Raw genomic sequence first — 25,870 nt, 5'->3', positions numbered from 1 at the left:
GTACAAAAACAACACGTATTAAATGGGGAATTGTTGTGGGAAATATATGCAGATGTTTAGGCTGAAGTGGAGAGTCAAGGCAATGTTGTGCAGCCAAAAAGACAAAAAAAAAAAAATCATCCTTTTTTTATGTATTAATAATCATATAGTCAAACATATGAGTGGAAAAATTTACTATTTGAGTGTATGGAATACTTTTTAGTTCTGCAACTCATTTTTACTTAATATTTTTGATTATTTTCCTAAAAAAATGGGTTTATGTTTTAATAATTTACATTAATTATATCATTAGTGTAAAATACATCTAAGTTGGCATGAAAGGGTCACCTACTGCTTTCCTATTTGAGTTTGTTAATGTTTTGTGTTTTACAAGTGAGTGTTACTATTTCCTACTTGTTTTCATTTATTCTTAACTGATTAATTCTAACCTATATTTTTCAATGTGATTTTGTGGACTACATTTTTAGTCTTGTATCATAGACCTGGTTCACATTTCCTTAAGTTTTAACAAGATTCCTGAAATAATTACTTGTTTTCCATTTCTTTAACAAGATTTGCCCTCCTTGCATATTACAGAAGTACTTATTAAACCAGATAAATATATATCAACTAACAAATAAAACCTGAGTTTCTACACATTTCTCAGAATTATAATTGAAACGTTTTGCTACAAATTAAATACTCTTAAATTGAACACTGAAAAAACCCCAAATGTAATTATTAAAATAAAAAGAAACTCTGCCAAAGTGTTTCATTTTTACAAGTTTAGATCTCATCTCCATAAAACAATTTATTCAGCTGCAACAAGTAAAATACATGGGTACTGATATAAGACGGTGCAAGAAACTCCAAGCAAAATTTTAGCTAAATTATTTTATTTATTATAAAAGAAGTCAGACCAAAAAAAAAATTAGGTTAGTATGTAAATAGCATCACATAAATACCAGACACACAGCCAGGGAGCGTAGATTCAGCCACTACACGTTCAGAAAAGCTTTCATTGACAGAGAAAAATTATTCAGAAAAGGTCTTTTTTTTTCAATATTTTCTTTCTATGCTGAATATTTCGAAACAGCTAGGACATAGTCAAAGACACGTTATCCACACATGATTTCCAATTCAGGCCAAGTGATGACATATATGTTTGTTTTTTTTAAGTGCCAGATTACAGTTTATTCCTATCTGGTGTTTTCTGTATGGATTTGTAGTGCAATGCTGATAAAAATCAATTGATACTCAAACTCATCCATCATGTTCTGTAAAAAGAAACAATGCGTTTGTGCACCTGCAGCACATTTTTAGTTTTTATTATTCCCTCAAAATAACAAAAGGATGTTTGGCGCCCCTATGTGGACAATGTTGGTGTTACTGTCGACAAAGTACACGGACAAAGTCAAATTCAAGTTAAAACTAATTCAGAACAGCCAGAAAACCAAAAGAGGGAAATGTTAGTTTTATGTTCTGCTAAGGTTCACCCACCATGACCCAAGTTCAATTCAAGAACATAAACAAGAGGCACATACAGGCTCTGCAACTGCTGTGACAAGTTTTAGGAGAAAGGATTCATTGTGAAGAGCTTGACGTTTACTTCTGAACAAGCTTATCTTAAACTCAGTCCATTTTGCATGTTTTGTGCCATGTACAAAAACATTCTCTACAAACAATCAAAAACTCCAGCATCCCCTCTCTATTGCTTTAATCACACATCTACACACTGCAACAATGTAAGGAAATTACAATAGATGGGAAACATTGCATGTATACAAACAGATTTTTTATCAGTCTTTTTTTCATCATACCTGCTCTCTGCCCACTTTTGGTCATGCAGTTGCACAAGAGAAGTGCCGCTAAACCTTGGCTAGTTTTTAAATCTCCGAAAGCCAGAACAAAATAAAAGCAAAAAAAAAAAAACAGTCCAAAAGTGAGAGCTTGTGCGGTGATAAGTAGAGCAACCAACTTCATACGTAAGCAGATTTACAACATCGGTGGCCATGAATGTTTTAAGAAAATATGCATCAGCATTTGAACAGCTTTCACGTGTGCGGAGGTATAAAACATTTGGAAAGCAAACAGTCCTGCTCGGCAGATTTTCCCGTCAGACTACACACAGACGCACACCGTCAAACACACATGCATGTATATTCTATCTTGTTTGAATGTAAAAATAAAAGATTGAACACAGCTAGTATATATTTATATATATATATCTGGATACATCTACGGCTTAAAGTGGACGTATTTGAGATCTGTGATTTCCTTTAACACCAAGTACCTGCCTAGATCCAATCAAGATTTATACATCTCTCCCCCGTCCCCATTTCTATACATTTTCCATAAAACAAACATGGCTTAAATTTACTGATGATCAACACACATTAAAAACATACAAACAAAACCCAAACAAAAAAACCCCATCAAATTAACACAAATGAATTGATCGGTTCAAAGCGCCCATCCTGGGACGTAGCACGTACAAACGACAGAAAAAATTAAACCCATGACTGATCGGGGAGGTTTACGGAGGGACTCTGATTGCTACAAAGTGACTTAAAGAAGGTGCAAAGATGGGAGTTTACATTCTGCGGCCCCCGTTGGAAACAAATCTCTGGTTTACTGCCTTTATTCGGGTCTGTTCGTGCACAGTGGTAACACGCCCTGAGTTCTGGGGCCGTTTCATTCGAAGCACCTTTGAGGCGTCTTAAAAGAAGCATCATTTCGGGGTGATGATATGGCAGATAAGGCTCTGGTACATAATGTCATGGTCATTCTTGGTCTCCAGCTGCAGCCATTCTTTTCAAATGTAATTTGTCTAAGCAGCCGACACTTTTCAGGGACGTCTTACGTGAGCCCCGTTTTATTCTGATTGCACCTTTACACAGAATCTATGTCATTTGTAATTTCTGCTCCCTCCCTCTCCTACTTTGTAGGAAGCCCCTGTTCTGCATTCGTTTGTCCTACAGTCCATACGGTTTTTCTTCCCAGGACTTCTCTGACCCCACCCTCACCCTGTTTATTTCAAAGCTGATTTACTTAGTTTTCAGGTCCACAGGCTCCATCGCTTGGCTGTTGTCACAGCCTCTCTCCTCTCTTATTTTCTTTAAGCAGAAAGCAGCTGTGCCTGGAGCTACTGGAAGTTAATCGACAGGGATTTTGTCTTCTAGTTCGAGTGGGCTGCCCTCTGCGGGCTCCTCGCTCTTTCCCAGCTCTTGCAGCTGCTGCCGCCTCTGCACCTCTGCCTTCAGGTTCTCCAGATCCTTTTGACTACAAAGAAAAAAAATACAAGTAGATTTAGTTTATATTCATCCTGCTTTAAGATTTCTTTCCATGTTACTTATTCAAATTATTCTTAAGAGGTGTTCAATTTGATGCTCGTCCTGAGGTGCACCAACATGGCATCATGTCTTATTTCTGCATGTGTTGTTCACTCAATTGGGTTTGATAAAGCTAATCATATAGAAAGAGATGGCTAAATAAGCGGCGTAACTTTGGCTGATACGTATGGGTCTGAGAATTTAACATGAAATATTTGCCTTCAATTTGAAAATTCAGGCATCTCAAGCACTCCTGTTTCTGTTCTACATCTCAAAACCATTAAAAGTTTGCAGTAAATGTTCTGTTAGAACTAAAAATTAAAATGCATAAGTAACAGCAAATGTGGGTCACTAATTACTAAATATGTCTCTTCCACAACAATATTCTGCACATTTACGCTCTTTGCAACTCAAACGATTTATAATGTATTTTCATTTTGGATTCAAATTACATTAACTCCATCTAAAGAGAGCAGTCTAGCTTTTAGTGAAGGCTGGGAATAGGAACAAAAAGTCTTCACCGGGGCACCTGTTTTATCCCACATGCAATAAGATTGATTAATTTTACTATAGCAATGTAGCATAATAAAATGTTTTGCCTCAACAGTCACGTTTTTCTTTAAATGTTTTTTTTTTACCCCTCCAGGGGGTCTTTTTTTGGCTCTAGTCTCCCTTAAATGATAGTAGGCTGACAGGAAACGGGGAAGGAGAGGGGGGAAGACATGCGGCAAATGTCGTCGGGTCCGGGAGTCGAACCCGTGACGGCCGTGTCGAGGACTGAAGGCCTCCAAATATGGGTCGCGCTAACCACTACGCCACCATGGCACGCCCTCTTTAAATGTTTTATTTCTCCTTCATTTCTTCCCAAGACACAGACTTCCCCGTGGTCTTGGCTCGTCTTCTCTGACTTTACCTGAGTGGAATAAAGATGATGCCGTTGATGATGTTGAGCTGTTCCAGAATGCTGGCCATGCTGGGAGCGGTGAACTGGAAAAACAGGGCGACACGGGGGCTTCAGTAACGCAGATTTTCTCCACCCACGGAGAGAAAGTGTCGCAGTCAGAGCACTCACCTTCAGCGGCATGATGCTGGCGTTGGAGCCGTTCTTGTAGATCTCGTTCATGGTCCTCTGCAGAGCCACAGCCTGCTGGGTCAGATACTTCAGATAGTCTGAGCTCTCCTTGGTCTTCTCGTGAGCCTCGCCCATCTGGGAGGAGGGAAATATTCGCAGAATTAAGACGCTCGCTTCGACAGGAGGGGTGAAGGCCAGCGTGTGAACCTCTGCAGGACCCACCTGGTTCTTGTAAATGGTGTACCCCTCTTTCTCATGCTGCAAAGCTGAGCGAAATTCTGCCTTACTCTCATACACCCTGGCAACCAGATGATGGCTGAAAAACACAAGGCAAAGTAAAGAAAAAAAAAAATTACGCAAGAAACATAATTATCCATTTTCTCTGCATGAACTGCTGCAATAAGTCTTTGCTCACCTGAGAGCCACTTTGAGGGAACGAGCTCTGTGATACTTTGTGTTGATGGTCAGAGCGTTCTCCAGGAATCTCAGGGATAAATCATACTCCATCACTCCATGAAGCACGAGCCCAATATTACTCTGCAAACACAGAACCAGAAGAGAGAGATTAGGGTTTAAATGCCTCCAAAAAAATGTCATTAAATTATGTGATTTAGTGACATTACAACCACAAACTTTAATGTATATTATTGAGATTTTGTGTAATAGGCCGACACAAACTGGTGAGCAAAATGCCTCATTCTGTCTCTATTTAACTTGCTTTTAAATATGTTTTTCACAAATTAAAAGTCTGAAAAGTGTGACGTGATTTCATTCAGTGCAAAACTGTAGAAAAACTTTCTGGTTGAATTACAGCTGCGAGTATTTTGGGGGTAAATCTCTACCAACTTTCACATCTCAGGGTTGACATTTTTCTCCTTTCTTTCTGTCAAAATCACTCAAGTTCAGACTGAATGCAAGATTCTGGATATGTAGCAACAAATGCTCTTACATCTATTAGCGCCATCTCTGGGTGGTCCTCCCCGCACACCAACAACATGAGGTAACGAGCCCGATAGAGCAGCTTCAGGGCGGTAGAAAGCTGGCCGTTGGCGAAGCAATAAAGAGCCAAATGCATCTGACAGAAAGGGCAAGAAACACTCAGCTCACAATCTCAACTTGTTTGGTGAAACATTTAAAAAGGGAATGACAACTCACGTATTCTTGGATTGTGTTGGGATGCTCGATGCCGAGGACTCTTTCACTCATCAGAACTGCCTTTTGCTGGTTGCTGAGAGCCTGCAGAGGAATAAAAAAAGAGAGTAAACTACAGCTTTAATGAAACAAAACAAAGCGTTAACATGGATTTTATTTATTTGCTGACCTCGGGGTGGTCTCCCATAATGTAGTTAAGGCGGGCCAGCAGGCGTAGACAGGCGCAGATCTCTACGTGCATGGCTCCATAAACGTTGTTGAAGAGGTTCAAAGCCTCATTGATCAGTTCGCAACCTTCTTTCAGAAAACCTGAAAAGAAAAAATGTATGTTAAATACAGGTTTTGCATAAAAGTAGCTGCCTTTATCTTCTTTGTTTCAGAAAATGTACTAGATTTTGTTTGAGGAGAGGCAGGAGAGCGTCACCTTGCTGAACTTTAGCCTGGCCACTCTGGAAGAAGTGGAAGGCGTCTGAGGCTTTGGGGTTTACGTGTTTAACGACGGGGAAAATATTCAAGATGTCCTCCTCCGTGAAGGCCGGCTTGTGACGGCTGTCAAAATTATACTCCTTCAACAGGATCTGGAAATCAAGCAAAACAGATTCTTTAATCAAAACCAATGTAAGAGAACATTTTACAAGTCAAGTTGACTTTTCCAAGGGTCCATTTCTCAGCTCTAAACGTTTATTTTAAAATACAAGACATTAGAGTTTGCTGTGAATTTATGACATTTATATGTGCTGGAAATACTAGATGGAAGGATGCTACATTCAGACAACTAAGGAAAAAAGTCAGAAAATTCTAGTACTTTTCCCAAACTCATCCTGACTTGGAAAACCCTGAAATCCAACGTGTAACTTCCCCAACTTGCAGGAACCGTGACAGTTACCTGGATGCCAGTTTTGACTGAGATTTCTCTGAGCAGGGTGGTTTTCTGCAGGCCGTATTTCTCCACAACCTGGTCGACGCTCTCGCTAGAGGGAAACGCATCAACAAGTCAGCTTGCATACAGCAGGCCTCCGAAGGAGCTGATGGCTGAAATAGGAGACCCACCACTGCATTTTGAAGTGATAATAGCTCTGAGCCTCGGTGGCGATGTTCTTCCACAACTCGCTGGGCGTCAGGCTGGCCCACGCCGTGTTGTCACCGCCGCCGGGGACCCTGTTGCGACGCTTGCGGCTTTTGCGACGCGACACGAGCTCGTCGGGAGGCAGGTGAGCGACGGCGTCGGGGAAGGAGCTCAGGAAGCAGTTGAGGAAGTGGCTCACTGCAGCAGAGAGAGCTGATAGCTCCACACCCTGCAGGGGAGAAAACATTCGATTCCTTTCAAAATAACTTCATGTGCGTTTGCTGCTCTCACATCTGACTTTAACCCTCAGTTAACACATTTTCTGTACAAGAACAGCTTGTTGACACTTTAGGTTTCCCTCTTCTATATAAAGGAACTGCCAAGACTTGAACTGAGTCAGGACTGATAACCTTCTAGTCTGAGTGAACGTTTGGTCAGAGCTCAGAACCAAGACCTACTTCTCTTTGGGGGAAAGGAGTAGATGCAACTTCTGCATTTTCTCCACAAGAAAGGTGTAAAATAAGCAAACGTGGTTTGTGAGCAGGAATGTCATGTCAGACAAGTTAAGAAATTAGAATCTTGCTTCAAAAATCTCAATTTTAACATTATGATAGAAAACATTAAAGCAATTGAACAGAAAGTCATTTCAGTGAGTCTCTATTGAAGGTTCTCTATTTACCTTTCCAAATCAGTACCTAGTCGTATTTGTTTGCTTTCTCTGGCGTGATATTTGAGCAAATCTATCTGATTATTTTGGGCTTTTATTGCACAGAGTAGCCTAAATATTGCATAAACTCAATAGCATCTGCTTTCCTCTCATAAAAAGTGCTGTCGTTTGTAGGAGAAGGCAGTGACATGATGTTGAATCTATCAGCTTAGAAACTATTCTGAACATTCAGTTTCTCCCTGATAAAACTTCCCATCATAAGTACAGTGAAAATTAGCACAACAATCTATTTAATTTAAATTACTGATTAGGAATTTTGGTGTGATTCACCCTTGACTATGATTACCAGTTACTGTTTTTCTTATAATTCTTAAAATCAATGTAAAAGACTAAATCCTTCAAATATAGATGTCTTTGCTTCTTTAAATGTGTACAGAATTCATCATCCACGTTTACTGATTTTTGATATATTGACATAAATGAATGTATTCATATTCATGCATTTTATCAACTTTCTAAGCAGACAGAAAATGTGTGAAAAGTTACAAACCTGCAGGTATGTCCTGAAGATATGTTTTGCACACCTTGTGATCAGCTCAACGATTCCTATTCTCTGAAATAAAACGGGAAAAAGTGTAACATTTTAACACGATAATTCTCTACAACTGAGGTGAAAATGTTTGTGATTGTGGAATCGGACTCACGTAGAAATGCTCGAGCTGGTCTTTGGCCGGGGTCTTGTCCACAAACTCCAAAACTGTCCCTAAGTAGCGGACGTTGATGCCTCTCTGGTGCAAGGCCTCCGTTAGCGTGGCTCCATCCATGGGCAGAGTGCTGTGGTCCAAACAGTCTTTAACCTGGGTGATAAAACACACACATCAAATTTAAACAAGATTCAGTTCAAATAACAACTCAAACATTTCCAGACCCAAATTTCCAGATTTGTCTGAAAGTTTAATAACATTCTAGTAAACTGAGTTCATCAAGCTGAGTTTTATTATCTGGACAGTCTTTTAATCACAAAGCAACGTGAAGATAGTTATATTTCTCTTCTGCAGTGAAATACAGGATTATTTCACTACTTTTTTGGCAGCTGGACCAACTTTGATGCATAATATATGTGAAAGACTTGCTAATCCCAGACTAGTTAATACTAAATACAGAATAAAACACATTTTATAACTGATTTCTTAAGCCTGTCATTAAAACTTAACAAAAATAAACCAAAGTGACCAAGAGACAAGAAACTAGTGACCCTCACTGACCAGAGACGGGATCTGACAGATGACCAGGAAGGCAGCGGCGTCTTTGAGGAGCTGCTTCTGCTTCTGGACGTCCTCGAACGTGTCCTCTGGAAAATGCACCCCTGATTCAACAGCGGACGCACACACAACTACGTTAGTTGAGAATTCATTAAATGAAAGAGGTGTGAAGATTACTGAAACATGAGGTGGTCGGGGAGGACTCAAAAAACATGTTTGAGCTTCACACAAGTAATCGTTCTCTTCTAATTCTGGCTGATTAAACTATTTATATGCAGATTTAAAACCTACATCTACAAGAAGTAGAGAATATAACAAAAACAACTGACCTGTAACTTCTATTTTAAGTAAGAGTAATACGCCCAACTCTGGTCATTTTTGTTGTTTGGCTCAGTTGCTTTTGCACTGAAGTTACCCAACTTTGCAGCCTTTTACAAAGTAATCTACATATAAAAAGGCTTTAGCTTAGCAATGAAATCAAAGTTTTCCAAGCCAGACCTTATTAAATACAAAGAAGTATCTATTGGACAAAATAACAATCAATAGAAGAAATAAGTATATAAATTTAAGATGCAACTACATAAAAAATGTAAACCCATGAACAAAATTTTCAACGTAATGTTTTAAGCTTTAAACTGAGATAATTAAATGTAATATTTTGAGAAATTTTAAAAACAGAAGCCATGTATTTCCTGCAACTAGAACTGCTATATTTTATACTTCAAGACAAAAAACAAAAAAATTTAAAAAGTGATTAAGTTTGCCAAGTTTGTGTGTTGGGTCTGCAAATACCAGTGGTTTTCCTGTTAAGCTCACCGAGGAAGCCTTTTTACACATTAGAAATATGGCTGAATGAAAGTATAATTGACTTTGTTTACACACTTTTATGTAACTGTTTTACTAAAGCAGCCTATTGGATGAAGTCTGAGTGCTATTATTAGGCTGTTATTTGTGTTTTTGTGGTAATAAATGTGTGCAGTACCAAACAATGTTGATAAAAAGCAAGCTCAGTGTGCAAAGAGAAAAATAATATCAAGAAAGCTTCATGAAATACTGATTAAAACCACGTAATAGACTACAAATGGAAATCAATTCAAATCCATTTTTAGTTTGAATACAGGACTAAAAGTCTAAGGATCTATAAATCAATGTTGTTTCTTTACAGCTGCATAAACTAACCAGGTTAGATTCCCAGTGCACCTCCCTTTCTAACCAGTTCAGTCTCGTTTTCATGCTTACCTGGGGAGAAGATGTCAGGGTTGAAGCGAATATCAAACGAAGTGTTGCTGATGGAGCCCACGGCCTTGCAGGCGTTGAGGACCACCTCGCGGCTTTTGGGATCTGTTTGGCAGCAGATTTAAATAAATGAACAAAAATGAAAAGATGAAATTGCAACAGCTTATCTGAACCGTTCAGTTTCTTACGCCATGTCCATAACAAGTTTAAAATAGACACTTTAATCTGACTTTTTCCTTTTTTTGTCTGAAGCAGATGCTTTTCTGCTGCAGTTTTATTTAACAAACAACAATCCGGATTGAAACGTAAAAAAAATCCATTTACTCCAGCTTACTATAGACATGGCTACGTCACGGCTGGTGTCCTGCATGTTTTCTTTCTTTCCCTGGTTCAACACATCTGAATCAAATGTTTGATTCATTAGCAGGTCTCTGCAGAGGTTTGACACGCTGAGGGAGATAGATGGACTGTTTGAATCAGCTGTGTGGGAGCAGAGATTCTTCTAAAACCTGCAGGACTACAGTGTGGTAGACTGACACCCATAGTTTAATTCCTGGACCACCACCAGTTGAGCTACACTACAGACACCTCTGATTAGGTTAGGCTGTTTTAATAAAACACCATCACAAATCACTTTCGGTTAAGCACCACAACCACTGATTAGGTCATTAGGGTCAGATCCTACTGCACAGGGTTCACATGCTGGAGATGATAGCAGTCAACTCGTCCCCAACTGTAGGCAGACAATTAGCAGGGACAGCTAATCAGGCGGACAGCAGCATTCTGTTTACATTTATCCGTTTTTAAAATACTCTGCTGCTATAGTCGGAAATAACTTCAGTTACTGTCTGGTTCTCCTTGCTTTTAATCAATGAAACCATCCACTAGAGTAGCTCTCGCTGCTTTGTCCAGGCCCCAGATTGTTCTGGATGATTCTAGACGTACCCATACCAGATCCATCTTCGGACACTAAGGTCTCCGCCAGCTCTTTGGCCTGCGCTAATCCTGGAATACTTTCCTCAAGCTCCTTACCCTCCAGTGGGCTTTTGCATTCCCCGTTCTGGGTGCCTGTGGGATCTACAGGCCCGTTTGTTGTGGGCTTTGAAGAGCTTTCTTCACTTTCAGGTGCCATTTGTGGGGCAACAGAGGTGCTGTTGTCTGTCGGGTCTGTGCTATCTGTCGACGCTTGTGCAGCAGCAGTCTGTGTGGAATCAACGTCGCTATCTGTCACTGAGGTCTCAGTAATGGCGGGCACGTCTGTTTTGCTAGAGTCCTTGCTTGCCTTTTGCTGCATTAGTTGTAATGCTGCCATCTTCATAAAAAGAAGATATCTAAAGAGGAACAAAATGAATAGTTTGATTCAAATCTTAGTGGCAGGGACATAAAATCTCCAGAAAAGCAGAGCAACGCCCACCTGTGCTCGACAAAGGCCTCAATGAGCTCTTGGCGAAGACAAGCCAAGCGATGACGATGTTGCCGGGGGAAACCTTGACGCTGGCTCTCTGCAGACAGCTCCTCTCCATCCACAGGCAGGAAGTTCAAGTCAGGAGGGAAGGTTCGAAGAAGATCCAGGATGTAGTGTCTGCCGTCATTACCAATGATGCCTTTGCATTCAACGGAGGAGCACAACTCCACTGATTCTTCCTTCTCATTCAACACTTTGTGCTGCTGCACCTGGAATTTACAGGAGAAAAAAAAAACAACATATTAATAAGCCATAATAAGCCACTGAAATGAATGTTAACAATATAGGTTGAAAACAGACTTTTAGTTAGATATTTATTTCCTTTTCTTAAATAACTGAGCATACAAATAAAAAGGCAGGAAAATGTACGGACAGCTCAGTGCCAATACAGTTTACCACTTCCTTCCAGACTCTAAAGGAAGTTGAACAAATATTAGGATAAATTTGTAAAATGTAGCAACATATTTAGGAGGTAAAAAGAGGCAATGTTCCAGGGAATGGTAGATAGCTAGCGAGTGCGACCAACTGGAGTTAGCGAGTTTTTGATAGCCAAGAGATAGCCAGAACAAAACGAGAGATGGCCAACTAGCTGAAAAAGGAAGACAGAAATTGCTAGTGAGAAAAATAAAATCAAGACAGATAGCTAACAAAAAAACAAGAGATAAATAGCTAGCCAAATAAAGCAGGAGAGAGGTGTCTAAATAGGTAGACAGCAGAACACAAAAAAGTAATACCTAGATTCCCAAAAAAGCAAGAGAAAGATAAGCAGTTAGCCAAAAACACAAGAAGTACCTAACCAGGCAGAAAAACAATAAGCAACTGAAAAAAGCAGGCAGTAGGCAACTAGCCAGAGAGAGCAACTCGTAGGCAGATAGCATAACTCTTCTTCCAAGTAAATACTGAACAAGAACAGATAAGTTTGTTCTCTCAAAGGGAAGCATCATCATTCTGTTCTTTTAACCCTGATTTGGGAGTTCTTGGTGCATATTGTGGCAGAGAGTCTTTTCTAATGTCCAAGCTGGGAAACCATTAAGATTTTCTAGGAGTATGAAGTGTGAAATGTCAGCAGTGAGAAAGAATTTGGTTCTTCTTCCTGTAGCCTTGAATAAAAGAAAACATAATGTATGTTCTTGTGGAGAATGTAATGGCCTTAACAAAAGCACAGGGAAAAATGGGTGACTAGTTAAAAAAAACAAAGATTTTTTGAATGTTTTTTTTTTATCTATTAAACCTTTATATACAAACAATTTAAGGGATTGCATCCATTTGGAGAATGTATTAATTTATCTGATAAAACTGAATAGAGCAAATACGACAGTTTCTGACCTTTAGTGGCCTGCTGGTTTTATCAAGCAGCTCCAGATATTTGCCATGAGACACAACCGTCTTTCCAAAATCAATGGAGCCGTAGATGACGCTCTGCTCCTGCTCTCGCTCCAGGATCCCTGGGATGATGGACTGTGCAGTTACTCTATAGCCTCTGTAGTCCACTACTACCGTCCCCAGGGTGTAGAGACCCTCCACATCCACCGCCCCATAAGCACGTACTCCGTTCAAGTCATTAGTCGGCGCAGCATGGGCGGCAGCATCGCCACCAAGCTCACGATAGTGGTCCCGCACGTCGAAGCCCAGACTGAAGAAGATGTTGTTCCAGATGAACATCTGCATGCGCGTTTCCTCGCCGGGGTTGATCGCCATAACATTGCCATCAATGACTGCCATGGCCCCGCGAGTGGCAGCAGCTGCAAAGTCACTGTGGACCTATATAGCAGGAAAAAAAAAAACATTCAGAAAACACGCTGCTCCTGCATCTAGCATCTAAGAAGTCTCAGCAGTACCTTAAAAATGGCTCTCTCCCGCAGTAGTCGCTCAGGTAAGTTCTTCCGCGGCAGCTCCCTGGTGGTCTGCAACTCCTCGTTCCAATCTCTGGTCTGAAAGCAAACCAACACACATTTACGCCATGGAAGCTCCTGACATCATCCACAGATGAATTTCGCCACACCCACCTGTCCCGGTATGTGCTCCTCATAACCAAGGCGGGAGGTGTAGGCGTCCTCAGCTCTGACGCAGTCCATCGCATGATCGACCTGCGGAGCCGTCCAGCTGTACACCTGGAAAGGCGTGGCTATCCTCTCAAACGGATGTCTCTGCACTCTGCAGTGGAAAACCAGTGGTTATATTTTTCAGCTGTTTGGCTCCTTTTAACACATTTAACCCTCTCCAACATGTCCATGTTAATCTGAATTAGTAGACGTTATTAGCTCTATGTACGGTTTCCCACTCATTGTGGAGTTTTAGAAAAATATTCTGTCTAATAACTATGATATTACACCTTCTCGCCATTTTCTAGCACTAAGCAGTCGAGTGGTCAAACTCGAGGCCCGGGGGCCAAATCAGGCCCGCTGTAGCTTTTTTATGTGCCCCTCTAAGTCTCCAAATAAGTCCGTCTAGTTTTTCACAAATCCGCAAAGTTCAGATCTCAGATCTCTACATTTGTTTCTGATCTTACTGCAAATTTTCCTCAAAATTGTTAAAAAAAAAAAGTTTTTAAAAGACAGCTGCCTCAGCCTTACTTGATGTCAAGTTGTAGTTTGTGATTGACACGACAATTACAAAAAAAAGTCACATTTTGCATAATACATTAGCGAAACTATCATAAAAATTCCTTATAAATATTACTAAATTAGCGTCACAAAATCTGTGATTATGGTTGCAAGAAAAACCATAAAAACAATCACAAAGTTCTGGACTTATTGTTGTGAAAAGATGTTTCATATTATTTCATTTTAATAAGCTCTTATTGAATGCTGAAACAAACAGCTATTTATTGATATTTCAACAGTTCCATGGGTTTTATCAATACATTCTGGCACAAGCGGCCCTTTTAAGAACATTCATATTTTTTTATATGGCCCAAAAGGAAAATGAGTCTGACGCTCCTGCCTTAGTTAAACAGAGCAATTGCTTCCAATTACTTCAAAGAGCAAAAAGGACTAAAGGTTTTAACTTGTTTTACTAGTAATACGGACCGTAAAACACACAAGAACGATTACCAATAGAGCTTGAAGGAAATATGGGAGCCTTATACTAAATTAAAACTAGGTTATCACCTTTTCTTTTGCAGCGAGGTGAAGTTCTTCTTGAAGGCAGGACTGATCTGGCTCAGCAGCTCCACCAGAGAGTGGCTCAGGAAGCTGGGGTTAGCTGGTTTTGGGTTGAAGGTGTAGGTTGTTGATCTGAAAGTCATTAACAGAGGCAGAAACTTGAGCTTGTTCTGAATCCTATGGAGCAAATCGATTTGAAACACTATACAAACAATGTTTTACAGAAATTGGCTTGACAAATAGGAGATAAATTACAAAGCAATGATGCAGTCTTTATAGTCCAGGCTACAATTTCTTTTCTTGTTCTTACACAAAAACAAAGCAGGAAAGACTGTTTACCAATAGACTTGGCAGCATTCAGTCAGAGGAGCTTGAAGGATCTGGGAGAATGAAAAGCAGACTCACTGATTGAGGTAGAAGCCTCGCGTTGAGGCCGTGATGCTGACGTGGCGCTCCTCCACAGTCACAATGTACAGGTACATGAGGTCGCCGTGCATCTTCCTGTTTCCAGGCGGAGGGTTCCAGCCGCTCATGGTCAGGACCTTCAGGCACTGCATGGGCTGTCGATGGAGTCACAGAAACACATGTTTGGTTTCTGACTAATGAGACAAACTCAGGTTATGTCGTCACAAGAGACGGAGCGGAGCATAGGCAGATTGAAACCTTCCAGTCTTTATTCTGTGGCTGGAGGGGCACCAGGGGGCGCTCTTTGCTGCCAGGCAGGATGTGTTCTGGAGGGGTGCAGTCGATCTGCTCCAGCTCGGTGCCCTTCTTCTTTCGCTTTCCACTGTCTTAAGACACAGGGAGAAACCTCCAGATGTTAGTATGAATAAAGATGTTAATTCATCAATATGCGCATCGTCTGATTACAAGTTGATAAACCATGTAATCTGAGCTGACTGCAATGAGTTGCAGACTTTCTTATATCCTAAACAAGCATACGGCAACAGTGGAGAGGAATTCCTCCCTTTAATAAAACTGGCAAGAAAGTTTTATCCAACTTTCAAATGCATCATACCTCCAAGGTCTCCGTCAGTGAAGATGCTGAGGAAGGACAGCGAGTTGCAGTCCACGCCGTTGTAGGCGTCTGACGGGTCCAGGCTTTTCAGCAGGTCTCTGATGTGCCGCACATGAATGCGGGCTTCACGCACAGTGTACGGTTCTGCAGAATGAGGGATGAAATGCAGCAGAGTTTAGTGGGGAAACGGTACTCTGTTGATTCACACTTCATTATGCTTTTTAATGATTTCCGTTTCCTTCATGTCAATATGTTGCATCTAATACACCCAAAAGTTCCTCAGAATCACCAATGCGTAGATTTCTTTTATTCCAACCCATTTTACTACATAATTATGAATATTTGAGTTATTTAATCTGTGGCCACCGTGTAATTTGAACTGAATCTATCCCAGTGAACATGCACCAAGATGCATGTTGAATATTTACAACATTTACCGGAAATACTGGACAAAAATACTGAAAATATTGTCAGAATAAAATTGCTTACAGGCTGCCTTTGTTATGACACTAAGTAGACACATGCACTAAATTAGAGTAAGTGTCCCGATGAGTCTACTTTGTCAGATTAAAAATACTTTTTGAGAAGAACAACCTTCTCCTGGAATTAAGCACATGTTTCATTAAGCCTTTATTTCTGCTTTTGAAGTTTTTTTTTTTATTGGTCTTACGTAATATTCAAATTTTAAATGTTTTTATTAACTGTAAGCAGAAAATTCTCATAATTAACAGAAACAAAGACTTGCATAAATTTACACAAATCGATATAATGTGTTTTACTAAGTGAAAATGTTTGTGAAATTAATTGACTTCTCAATAATATTCTAATTTATTAAATGTGTCTGTATATTTAAGTTTACATTACGAGTTAAGAAGACGGTGAGGATCTAGTTAAAGTCAAGTTCCTGATGGATTTTCAGAAGTTCACCTTCAACCACTTTGAGCAGCGATCCTTCCTGCAGGCCCTCGATGGACTTGAGCTCGGCAAAGTTGTCCAGAACGTTCCCGTCCAGCTGCAGGGAGAAGCAGGTGCGGTGGCAGGTGTCCTCCCGGTCCATCAACACCTGGTGGATTTCCTGCACCATTTCCTGGGGGGACACCTGGCGAACAACAGAGATTAGGAAGTTTAAGTAGGCTTAATCACTTCGTCTGTTGTTTGTGAAAAGGTATTTTACTTAGAACCCGCTCAGACTCCCTTAATAAGCCGCCGTCCTTGTCCAACACACAACGGCTGCTGGTTTTATCTATTCGAGGAGCTAATCTGTACCTGCAGGTCGAACGGCTCTGTTCCAGGCGCCTGGATCCTGACGGTGAAGCCCGTGTCCTGGATCACTATCACTTCCTGTTCGTTGGAGTCCTCGCCGCCGTCCGCCTCGCTGTTCCCATCCTGCTTCAACTCTCCCTCCTCTGTGTGGGCGCCGTCTCCGTTCACCATGGCTGTCTCTGCGCTGTGACCTGCTATTAAAGAAACAGAACAGAAACTGTTTTTTGTTTGTTTTTTGCACCACGATGAAAGCTATTCTTCTAATGGACGTGCAACTTTCTACCTCCTCCACAATTCCTCCAGTCTTTTAGGAACTATTCTGTGCTTTTCCAGACTTCCCAGTATATTGTGTTCAACTTAAAATATAAATAATAAAAGGCAAGGCACTAGAAGGATGGAAGACCCAAGGAGAGAGAGTAAGGAAGGACACAAGAAAGGAAGCAAGAATGTAGGATAAAAAGAAGGTGAGAACAAAACAAAGAAAGGTCACAAGAAAAGAAAGAAAGGAGGAAAAGGGGAAGGAAAGAAAGGAAGATGTAAAAGGAAAAGATACAAAGACACATTTTAGACAATGGAGTCAAGTATGAAGCATCCTCTCATTCACCTTTTTCTGGAAAACTGTGAAATCAATACTTTCTGTGCCTGTTTTTCACACAAAAGATTAAACCTGCTCCCATGTGGTGAACTCTTTAAGCTAATTTTTTCCTTGTACTTGCTGGATATTTCTTATCCTCCAACCCTCCCCGTTTCTTTTCTTCTTACACTCCACAGTGCTGCCATTATGCTGATCAGACGACAAGGAAACCATCTCAGCTCACAAGCTGCCTGGTTCTGGACAATCTCACGGTTCACCTTATTAAAAAAAAAGAACTATGAAAGCGCCAACAAACTAAAGAAAACATTTTTATCTCTGGGCTCCTGAAGTAAAACTAAATAAATATTACTTATTTCACTTTTAATCATCGACTACCAATTTGACCAAAAAAAAAAAAAAAGAAGTATCTACAAATGATTATATCAAAAATGCAATAATAAGTAACCAGCTCATCTGGAAACAGCATTTCCAGCTGCAGCCTGTTCAGACAAACACTGTTGCAACACTTGTAGAAGTTCAGCCAGGAGGCCTTGGGGGGGGAAAAACGAAAAAGGTGTCAGTATTTAAATTAGCTGCTAACTTAGCATTTCACTTACCATCTAAATTTAAAGACATTGTTTCTTGTAAATACACAAACTGCACCTTTCTTTCCCGAAAACCTCCCCAAAAACACCAAAAAGAAGCACGACATTAAATTAAACAAACATTAGGCCAACTATGTGTCTGTCAGACAACTGTTTTCCCTCACAGGGACACAACTGCTGCCAGCAAATCGCGTCCTTGCTCGTTGCTGAGTTTAACGGTGTCAGGGTTACTGAAGACAGAGAGGAGGGGGGCCGTCATAGCTGGACGGTGACCCCGGTTGGCTATGAATGTGCTGAAAAGGTGGAGGAAGGCACGCTCTGAATAACAAGCACAACAGCTTGAGAGAGGTCACACCAGCTAATACGTGAGAAGCAGCTGAGGGCTCGGTGTCGAGTGTTACAGTGTAGCTTGATCCGTGTTCATTCGGTACCAGAGCGGAGCATTGTCTCAACCAGACTCTTATATATATACATACTGTATATACACACATACAAGGATATGGTTTGGGATTAATTTACGTGACGTAATCCCTCTACTCTGTGTACAGGTGTTCCTCAGGGACGTGTGTTCGGCCCACTGCTTTTCTACCTCCACATCAGACAGACCGATACACATGTAGCTGTTTTTTTTATTAGATAAATGCTAAATTTGCCACCCAAATGGGAGATGACAGTAAACGTGATCTGCAATTTATTCTAACTACATCAGTTGCTACAATTACACTGAAGAATTATGACACAAATCCTACTTTTTCATGGCTGCCTGAACGGCCCACATATGATCTTTCCACCCACAAGAAAATCTGAATTGTGCCACTTCCATGTGTGACAGGAATCAGCACTAAAATTGGCGTCGGCCAATATTTTGGGGGCAGAAAGTGCAGGAGTACATGTGTTTGTAAAGATTGTATAATTCTTTTGCCACTCACTGCCCAATAATTTGTTCATTACAATGAAAAAAATTAATTTACCTGTAAAAACATGGTGGCACCTTATAGGAAATGTAACATAAGTGCTTTTATTTTGTTAGTAGTAGCAGCATTTATCAAAGGCAACAAGGTCAACAAATCAGGACAAATTCCCAAAGACTAATCCCTTTAAATCTGAGTCCATTAAGCTCCAAACTGGAGGAATAAAGTTGTTTAATAACTGAGGGAAACATGTACTAACAGAGTTAAAGCATTTGCATTTAAATCAAAGGACAGGATCTAATGTTACTTCTAAAGAGATATCTGTGTAGCTCTTTGTGACACAGATATGCAGAACACCGTAATTACACTGATTTAAACACCGATTCAAAACCAAAACCCAGAATAGCCTCTCATTTTAGAGGCTCTGTGGACCAGAGCAACAAGCCATCAGGGGAACGCCGACCAGACCCCACACAATTAAACTGTTCGAGGCTGAGGAGGGGTTCTGTGAGGTCAAGGAATGAAAGCCACGAAACATGGATTTAACTTAGACACAATGTGATGAGAACAGCCTCATGTTTCCACTAACAAGTGAAGGCTCACAGCAAACTCACTCATTCACAGCAATGGTTCCCTTGACTTTGGGACCATGGCTGCTGCCAGAGCTAAATTAACCAACCTGACAACCCTGAAAAAAAAAACAGCCCACAAGGCCTCTCTGTAATTCTGTTTACAGGAACACAGTTCCAGGGCTCCTACACATATTTTATCTTAAAACAATATACACTGTTCCAGATCCAGACTTCAACTTCAGAACCTGAACATTTGAGTACAAAGTGTTTAACCTGCAAATCCTCATCCAGTAATGAGGATTTGTGATCTGTATGCTTGATAAATAATGAAAAGCACCACTGAAGTTGGAGTCTGATTTGGTGATGTGGTAACCTGACCTAACTTTGATCAGCTCCATTAAAAAATATCTGACACTTACATTTCTCCAGTCATAACTTGGCCTCAATCAGTAAACGTTTAACAGCTTTAGACTGCTTTAAATGTAAAAACAAAATAACCCCTGATGCAAAGTGTAACAGGGGTTAAAATAATAAAAAATTCAAATTGAGCTTGTATTTCCATGTGGCTCCTCAAACCAAAAGACAGACAGCCGAACTGGTCAGAGACAAGTTTTATGTAAATCTATGAAAAGTAGAAAACATTTTTCCAGAAATGTCCATTTCTATCTTAAAAAAAACAACAAACTAGAATAAGTCACAATGTCTGGAAACTTAAACATATATGCTTATTTCAGGCAAAAAGAAAAATGATTAAAAGCTTTTTCTATCCTTTTCAGAACTGTGTAGAAACCCAGAAGGTGGACAGACTGATTGTTTTATAAAACAATATTAAAAATATATTTAAAAAATACCTAAATGTTTATGACTGGTGAATATTTCAACTTAATCACAAAGTATTGGTATCAACAATAAGAAGCAAGCACTGGTCTCCCTCTCCATCACCTGTTGCTGTGCACTGTCAATCAGCTGGCTGAAAGAAATAACCCTCATACCTTGCATTAAGGCAACGCTATTCTAAATATAGTCAGCAAGTTACCAGTGGCTTGTCACTACCAGAGCTTGTAGCCTGACTAATTAACCAACTTGTAGGTCTATAAAGAACACAAAGGAAAGACTAATATATGCAAACTTATTCTACGTTTTGCTACAAGTGTTATTAAGTTTTAATAATTATTTCAGCAGCAGTCAATGATTGTTGCTTTTATGGTTATTAGATCATGACTATAAAGTACTAAAAATGGCAGATCTTTTTGCACTGAAGCATCGATGCCAACGGTGTCAGTGATTCCTGGATTAACCGGGCCGGGCCGCTCTTCCACTCACGAGAGCTTTAAGCTCTTTAGAGCCACTGAAAGTGACCCTCACCTTAATGTGTCCGCGGGGCCACCCGCTGAGAGCCTGCTCCTGTTACAACTCCTCTCTGACACATGATTAGGCCATGAAGCTGATTAAGGTCTCATGCAAACAAACACAAACTGCAGGGCCATTTGAAAGCAAGAAACATTTGTTCACAAATATAAATGAGAGATAACTAGATTGCATGATCAGAAAGACATGATGAGGGCAAATCCCAACTACTAAGAAGAAGAAAACTTCATAAATGAAAGTGGTGCCTTATGCTTAATCTTTTAATTTTAGTCTCCATATGGTGAATCTGATGATCAGTGAGTGACAACTCATCATCCAGTCCTGAAACCACTTCATGCGGCAGCAGCTGATCGGACCTTGTCACCCAGACAGAGCCAATTCCGTGTCTTCTCCACATGTTGAACCACCGGCTGCACCACCTTCTCCTGAAGCTCTGCAGCTTTTAAACTCCACCGTCTGACCTGACAGAGCTCAGATCAGCTACATCTGCCTCCAGCAGCAGCTCACAGTCCAGACGGCAGCTTTTGACCTCCGCCGCACTCACCTTTTTACGCGACACCTGCTGTGTTTTCAGCGTAACCTTTCCTCCTCTCGCCGCACACCATGACTTCTGTAACAGCGAGCTTCCGCTTCCAGGTGTTGTGCCATAAAGCGCGACTTTGCTGTCATCAGCACCCGGTACGGCAGCGCTGAAGTTGGTGTCCGATTTGTTGTTTGATTAAAGGGCCATTACGCTGATTTAAAAAAAAAAAAAAAATCTAACACAGTTTGTTTCCAGTTGTGAAACACAAAAGGAACGTGTTTTCCCAAACAAAATAAAGAACTTAAGAATAAATTGCTTTGAAGAGTATGAATTTGGTGTTTAATCATTTCATCCAGGTTTGACTCGTATGAAACCTGCTGTTTACAACAAGGTTAATATGTCCTAAATGTCCAAAAAAGACATTTGGTTTCTCAAATGGATGAATAGTTTGGGATATAAATAGTGGTTTAAGTCAATAGTGTCCAAACTTTTTCCCACACTGGCCAAAATCAAGTTACTTGTGGATCACAATCAGAATTAAATACAAAAATTAATAACAATAAATTTGATTTATGCTTGTGGTCCTACTTTCTTTAAAATTAAAATTAAAGTGAAACATATGGTCAAGTTATAAGTACTATTGGGCTTAAAAATTAGTATAGTTTTAAATAAAAACTGAATAATTGGCTGAATATTTGTAATCTGTTTTATAAAAAATTACCATATACAGTGTTCTTCAGAAGTTTATGCAGTTTCAAAAAACCTGTTACTAAACCATTTTTAAAAGTGCCCATATAAACCAACTACTTGAGCTAATTTTGAACATTTTTTCTATTGCAAACTGGAGCCACACTGAAATCCTCCAAGGTCCCCAAAGCTGCACTTCAGAGATTTCTGTTCTAAACATTAAAAAATGCTATTTGAAAGAATTGTTTAACTGTGCGGAAAAACCAGAAAAGATTTGCAGTAAATCTTTCAAGCATAGCTAATCAAAGAGTCTCCAGAACCCTTAAAAACAGTGTAGTAGTCCTTTAGTGGAGTGTCGAATCGTATACCAACTTCAGCCTCAACCTAACATTATAAAATAAACTATTTATAGTTCTGTTATCAATTAAAGTACATAAAAAATATTAGCGTATCATCAGCAATAACTACTTTACAAGAATGCTTTTAAATGTGCTTCTTGTGAGGAAAGTCTTTTTACGGCAACGGCGCTTTTTGCGACACAACACCGGTCAGAGCGTTGCCGCTAACCGCTGAGTGGCTCACCGGCGTCACAGCAGAAAACCCGACTTTAAACAAAGTTATAACGATGGACCACGCCTGTCAATTAAACTGCCCAACACACGGCCCCTATAGCGCGAAACTCGGCGTGTGTCCGAGCCCCTCTTTGCGTGTCTGTGGGCAGAGAGGGGCTCCAGTGAAGGTGACCTTCAGTCGGCTGTTACCGAACATGTGCGTCGCGGTGAACTGGCTCACACCGTCATGTGCTGCTCCATCGATTCAAGTCTGAACACAAGATATCCGGGTTTTTGTTTTGTTTTTTTAGCGCAGGTTTTCTGGTCTGAAAAGATTTGGACAGAGCAACAGCTAAAGTGCATGCTAGCTGGGAAAGCTAACTGTGTGGCGCTGGAGTTAGCATGGTTTAATGTTGGTGTCAGACGAAAGTGCACGACAGTCACTGCGATAAACTGCAGTGTCATTTTATGGACATTGATAGATTTTGTTACCGTCTAACAACTGGGTGTCAGACGCTTTGTATTTTGGACACAAGACACCAGAAACTAGTTGTTTGGGGTCAGGAAAGTAGCCCCAGCTCGAGCTAGCATACGTGTGAAAGCAATATTAGACTACAGCACATCCATTTAAATTAATTTAAAATAAAATCACGTTAGAACAAAGCAAGTTTAAGTATCACCAAGAGCGTGGGATGCTTCTCATTCAGGATGAGTGGACCGCATATTTACCCTTTACTCTTATACACTGAAGTGAAGGCACTTAAAAAACCATAACGATGTGACTAAACACAGTTGCACCGCTGCATCCCTGATGACCTCAGCCGGTCTGCAGCAGGACTCACCACAGCCGCAGGACTCCTTCAGGCAGCCCTTACTGGTCCCAGTGCCCTCCTGGGCTCCGTCCCGTTGGAGATCCACCGGATTACAGTCGGGCACTGACGCCGGGATGTCATCTGTCTTGCTCACCATGGTAGGCAGTCAGTGTGTGGCTCCAGAAACTCCCCCCACCCCTCTCTCCGTGCAGCTTTCAGCTCTGTGCTGTGGTTTTAAGTCGAAAAGCAGAATCGGAACCGATCCGCTTCTGAGGCTCACACCGGGTCCGGAGTCTACATGCGAAGGGTAGCAGCGGCTTACAAACGCAAGGCTACAGAGGAAGGACAGCGCTGTGCATGGTGGTGGTGCTCAACACACGTGGTTTCCCTCCCCTCCTCTTGACCTCTTTGCCTTTGCGTGGATGATCTCCACCTACCGAGCGTGGCGCTACGGAAAGCCGCATGCGACAAATGACCCCGAGCAGAGGCAACGTGGTGCAAGGGAAGGAGTATTTTGAAATAAAAAAAAAAAAATCACGATGACAGAGGAGCGCTGTTATTCTTACACCAGAATGTTCATTATAATTAAGTCATCATGAAGAGGACTAAGAATTGAAACATTAACAGAATCTAGTTAGTGTAGTATTACGGAGCCCTCTAGGGGACATGGGGAATTTTTTTTCTTTTGCGTTCCCTCGCAAAACTTTTGCGTTCCCTCGCAAAACTTTTGCGTTACCTCGCAATACTTTTGCGTTACCTCGCAAAACTTTTGCGTTCCCTCGCAAAACTTTTGCGTTACCTCGCAATACTTTTGCGTTCCCTCGCAAAACTTTTGCGTTACCTCGCAAAACTTTTGCGTTACCTCGCAAAACTGTACTGGTCAGTTATGCAGCATAATTGAACACTGCAAGCCTTTCTTACGGTGGGCGCCGTACTTTATGCTTTAATATAAGGTTATGTGAGGTATTTCCATGAATTTTAATATCTTTTTGTGAAATATCCGAAGTTTTATTTCTTTCTTTAGGATAGAAAGGCACCACAAACCTACGATATAAACAGAAACCTTCCGTAAGTAGGAAAGAAATAAAAATACATTATAATTTGGACTATTTCTGAGTTATTATCGCGGGTAATAAATCATCTGACAGTTTTGATTGTGTCTCTGTTGTGTTCGTAACCTGAATTGTTTAAAGAGCTGCTTTCAGTGCCATCTTAGTTTACAGACATAAACATGCAGTAAAAAATAAATCGATTTTCAATCAGTGTTTTGCACCAAACAGTTAATAATAATAAACAAGTTTTCACTGAGGCTCTGTAAGAGCCATATGAATGAAATAAGTAATTATTGATATGACAGGAGCAGGAGGCTTTGACACTTAGGTGTGTCGACGTGGGCGTGACGTCACCAGGTATGAATGGGAAGGATACTGGCTTTGTGTGTATTAGGAAGCAGTGAGCGGGGCGGTCAGTCCTTGCAAAGTTTGGAACCTGATCATCAAAATGGAATAAATCGATAATTGTGACAGAACAAAGAAAAGGTTTGGAGTTGATTGATAAACGGACAGATGAGATTCCCCGAGTTAACCCAGTTCGGCCCTTTACCATCATTAGTTTGTCGTGTTTTTAATAATAAAAACTTGTTAACAGTAAAAACTGTTTGGTGCAAAACACTGATTGAAAATCGATTTATTTTTTACTGCATGTTTATGTCTGTTAAGGCTGAGATGGAGCGGCACTGAAAGCAGCTCTTTAAACCATTCAGACTACGAACACAACAGAGACACAATCAAAACTGTCAGATGATTTATTACCCGCGATAATAACTCAGAAATAGTCCAAATTATAATGTATTTTTATTTCTTTCCTACTTACGGAAGGTTTCTGTTTATATCGTAGGTTTGTGGTGCCTTTCTATCCTAAAGAAAGATATAAAACTTCAGATATTTCACAAAAAGATACTAACATTCATGGAAAAACCTCACATAACCTTATATTAAAGCATAAAGTACGGCGCCCACCGTAAGAAAGGCTGGCAGTGTTCAATTATGCTGCATAACTGACCAGTACAGTATTGCGAGGGAACGCAAAAGTTTTGCGAGGGAACGCAAAAGTATTGCGAGGGAACGCAAAAGAAAAAAAATTCCCCATGTCCCCTAGAGGGCTCCGTATATTATAACTAAGCGTTTTGAAACAAAAAAAAAAAAAAACAATAATTAAAATAAACATTTTACCGGAACTCAAATAATGTCGGTGAAGGCATCATGTATTGTATTGAGCCACTGAGTTTCTGAGACATTCTGAAGGAAATTAAGAAAATGATGCAATTTTTTTTATCTCTTTGTTTTTCTGATATGCATGCTATTTATTTGTTTTCTATTATTTTACTAATATATATACAAAGTATATTTGTTTGCTTTGGGGATTAGGTTGTTTAATGTACATCTTATATCAGATGTATTGTTGTCACTTGTTTTGTATTCCCCAAAAAATCAATAAATATAATTTTAAAAAACAAAAACAAAAAAACTAACTGGAAAATGCTTAATAACAAAGAAAGAAATAATTAGACGTTAGCCTAAGTAAATAAATATACACTCTCCCTCAACAACAATAACAACATCATGTCTATAAATGTTTTTGTCTTATCCAGA

The 25,870-nt window shown here is 40.2% G+C and overlaps 1 protein-coding gene across 4 annotated transcripts; it reads right to left on the bottom strand.

Annotated features, from left to right (window-relative positions):
• Positions 1 to 1,039: 1,039 nt before the first annotated feature.
• On the bottom strand, positions 1,040 to 23,797 carry cluha (CLUH binding protein of NUMT mRNA a). Of its 4 annotated transcripts, none has more exons than XM_027999225.1 (27): positions 23,250 to 23,797; positions 16,620 to 16,807; positions 16,281 to 16,452; positions 15,354 to 15,497; positions 14,999 to 15,126; positions 14,741 to 14,895; positions 14,342 to 14,467; positions 13,238 to 13,385; positions 13,070 to 13,162; positions 12,558 to 12,992; positions 11,181 to 11,440; positions 10,712 to 11,097; positions 9,770 to 9,871; positions 8,534 to 8,634; positions 7,973 to 8,125; positions 7,819 to 7,881; positions 6,586 to 6,830; positions 6,422 to 6,506; positions 5,960 to 6,113; positions 5,705 to 5,844; positions 5,539 to 5,619; positions 5,333 to 5,458; positions 4,799 to 4,920; positions 4,606 to 4,699; positions 4,384 to 4,518; positions 4,225 to 4,298; positions 1,040 to 3,261 (listed from the first exon to the last, which is right to left on the bottom strand). In XM_027999225.1, exons 1-27 carry the CDS (start codon positions 23,374 to 23,376, stop codon positions 3,135 to 3,137), a joined length of 4,164 nt encoding a protein of 1,387 aa, XP_027855026.1. In that variant the 5' UTR covers positions 23,377 to 23,797; the 3' UTR covers positions 1,040 to 3,134. The 4 variants fall into 4 exon arrangements, with proteins under 4 accessions (XP_027855026.1, XP_027855025.1, XP_027855027.1 ...); XM_027999224.1 differs by having other exon boundaries at positions 16,620 to 16,810; positions 23,250 to 23,796; XM_027999226.1 differs by having other exon boundaries at positions 10,799 to 11,097; positions 16,620 to 16,810; positions 23,250 to 23,795.
• Between the last annotated feature and the right edge of the window lie 2,073 nt (positions 23,798 to 25,870).

Source organism: Xiphophorus couchianus, chromosome 18 (genome assembly GCF_001444195.1).
Source record: "Xiphophorus couchianus chromosome 18, X_couchianus-1.0, whole genome shotgun sequence".
NCBI classification, from domain to species: domain Eukaryota; kingdom Metazoa; phylum Chordata; class Actinopteri; order Cyprinodontiformes; family Poeciliidae; genus Xiphophorus; species Xiphophorus couchianus.
This window is presented reverse-complemented; position numbering and strand designations above follow the sequence as displayed.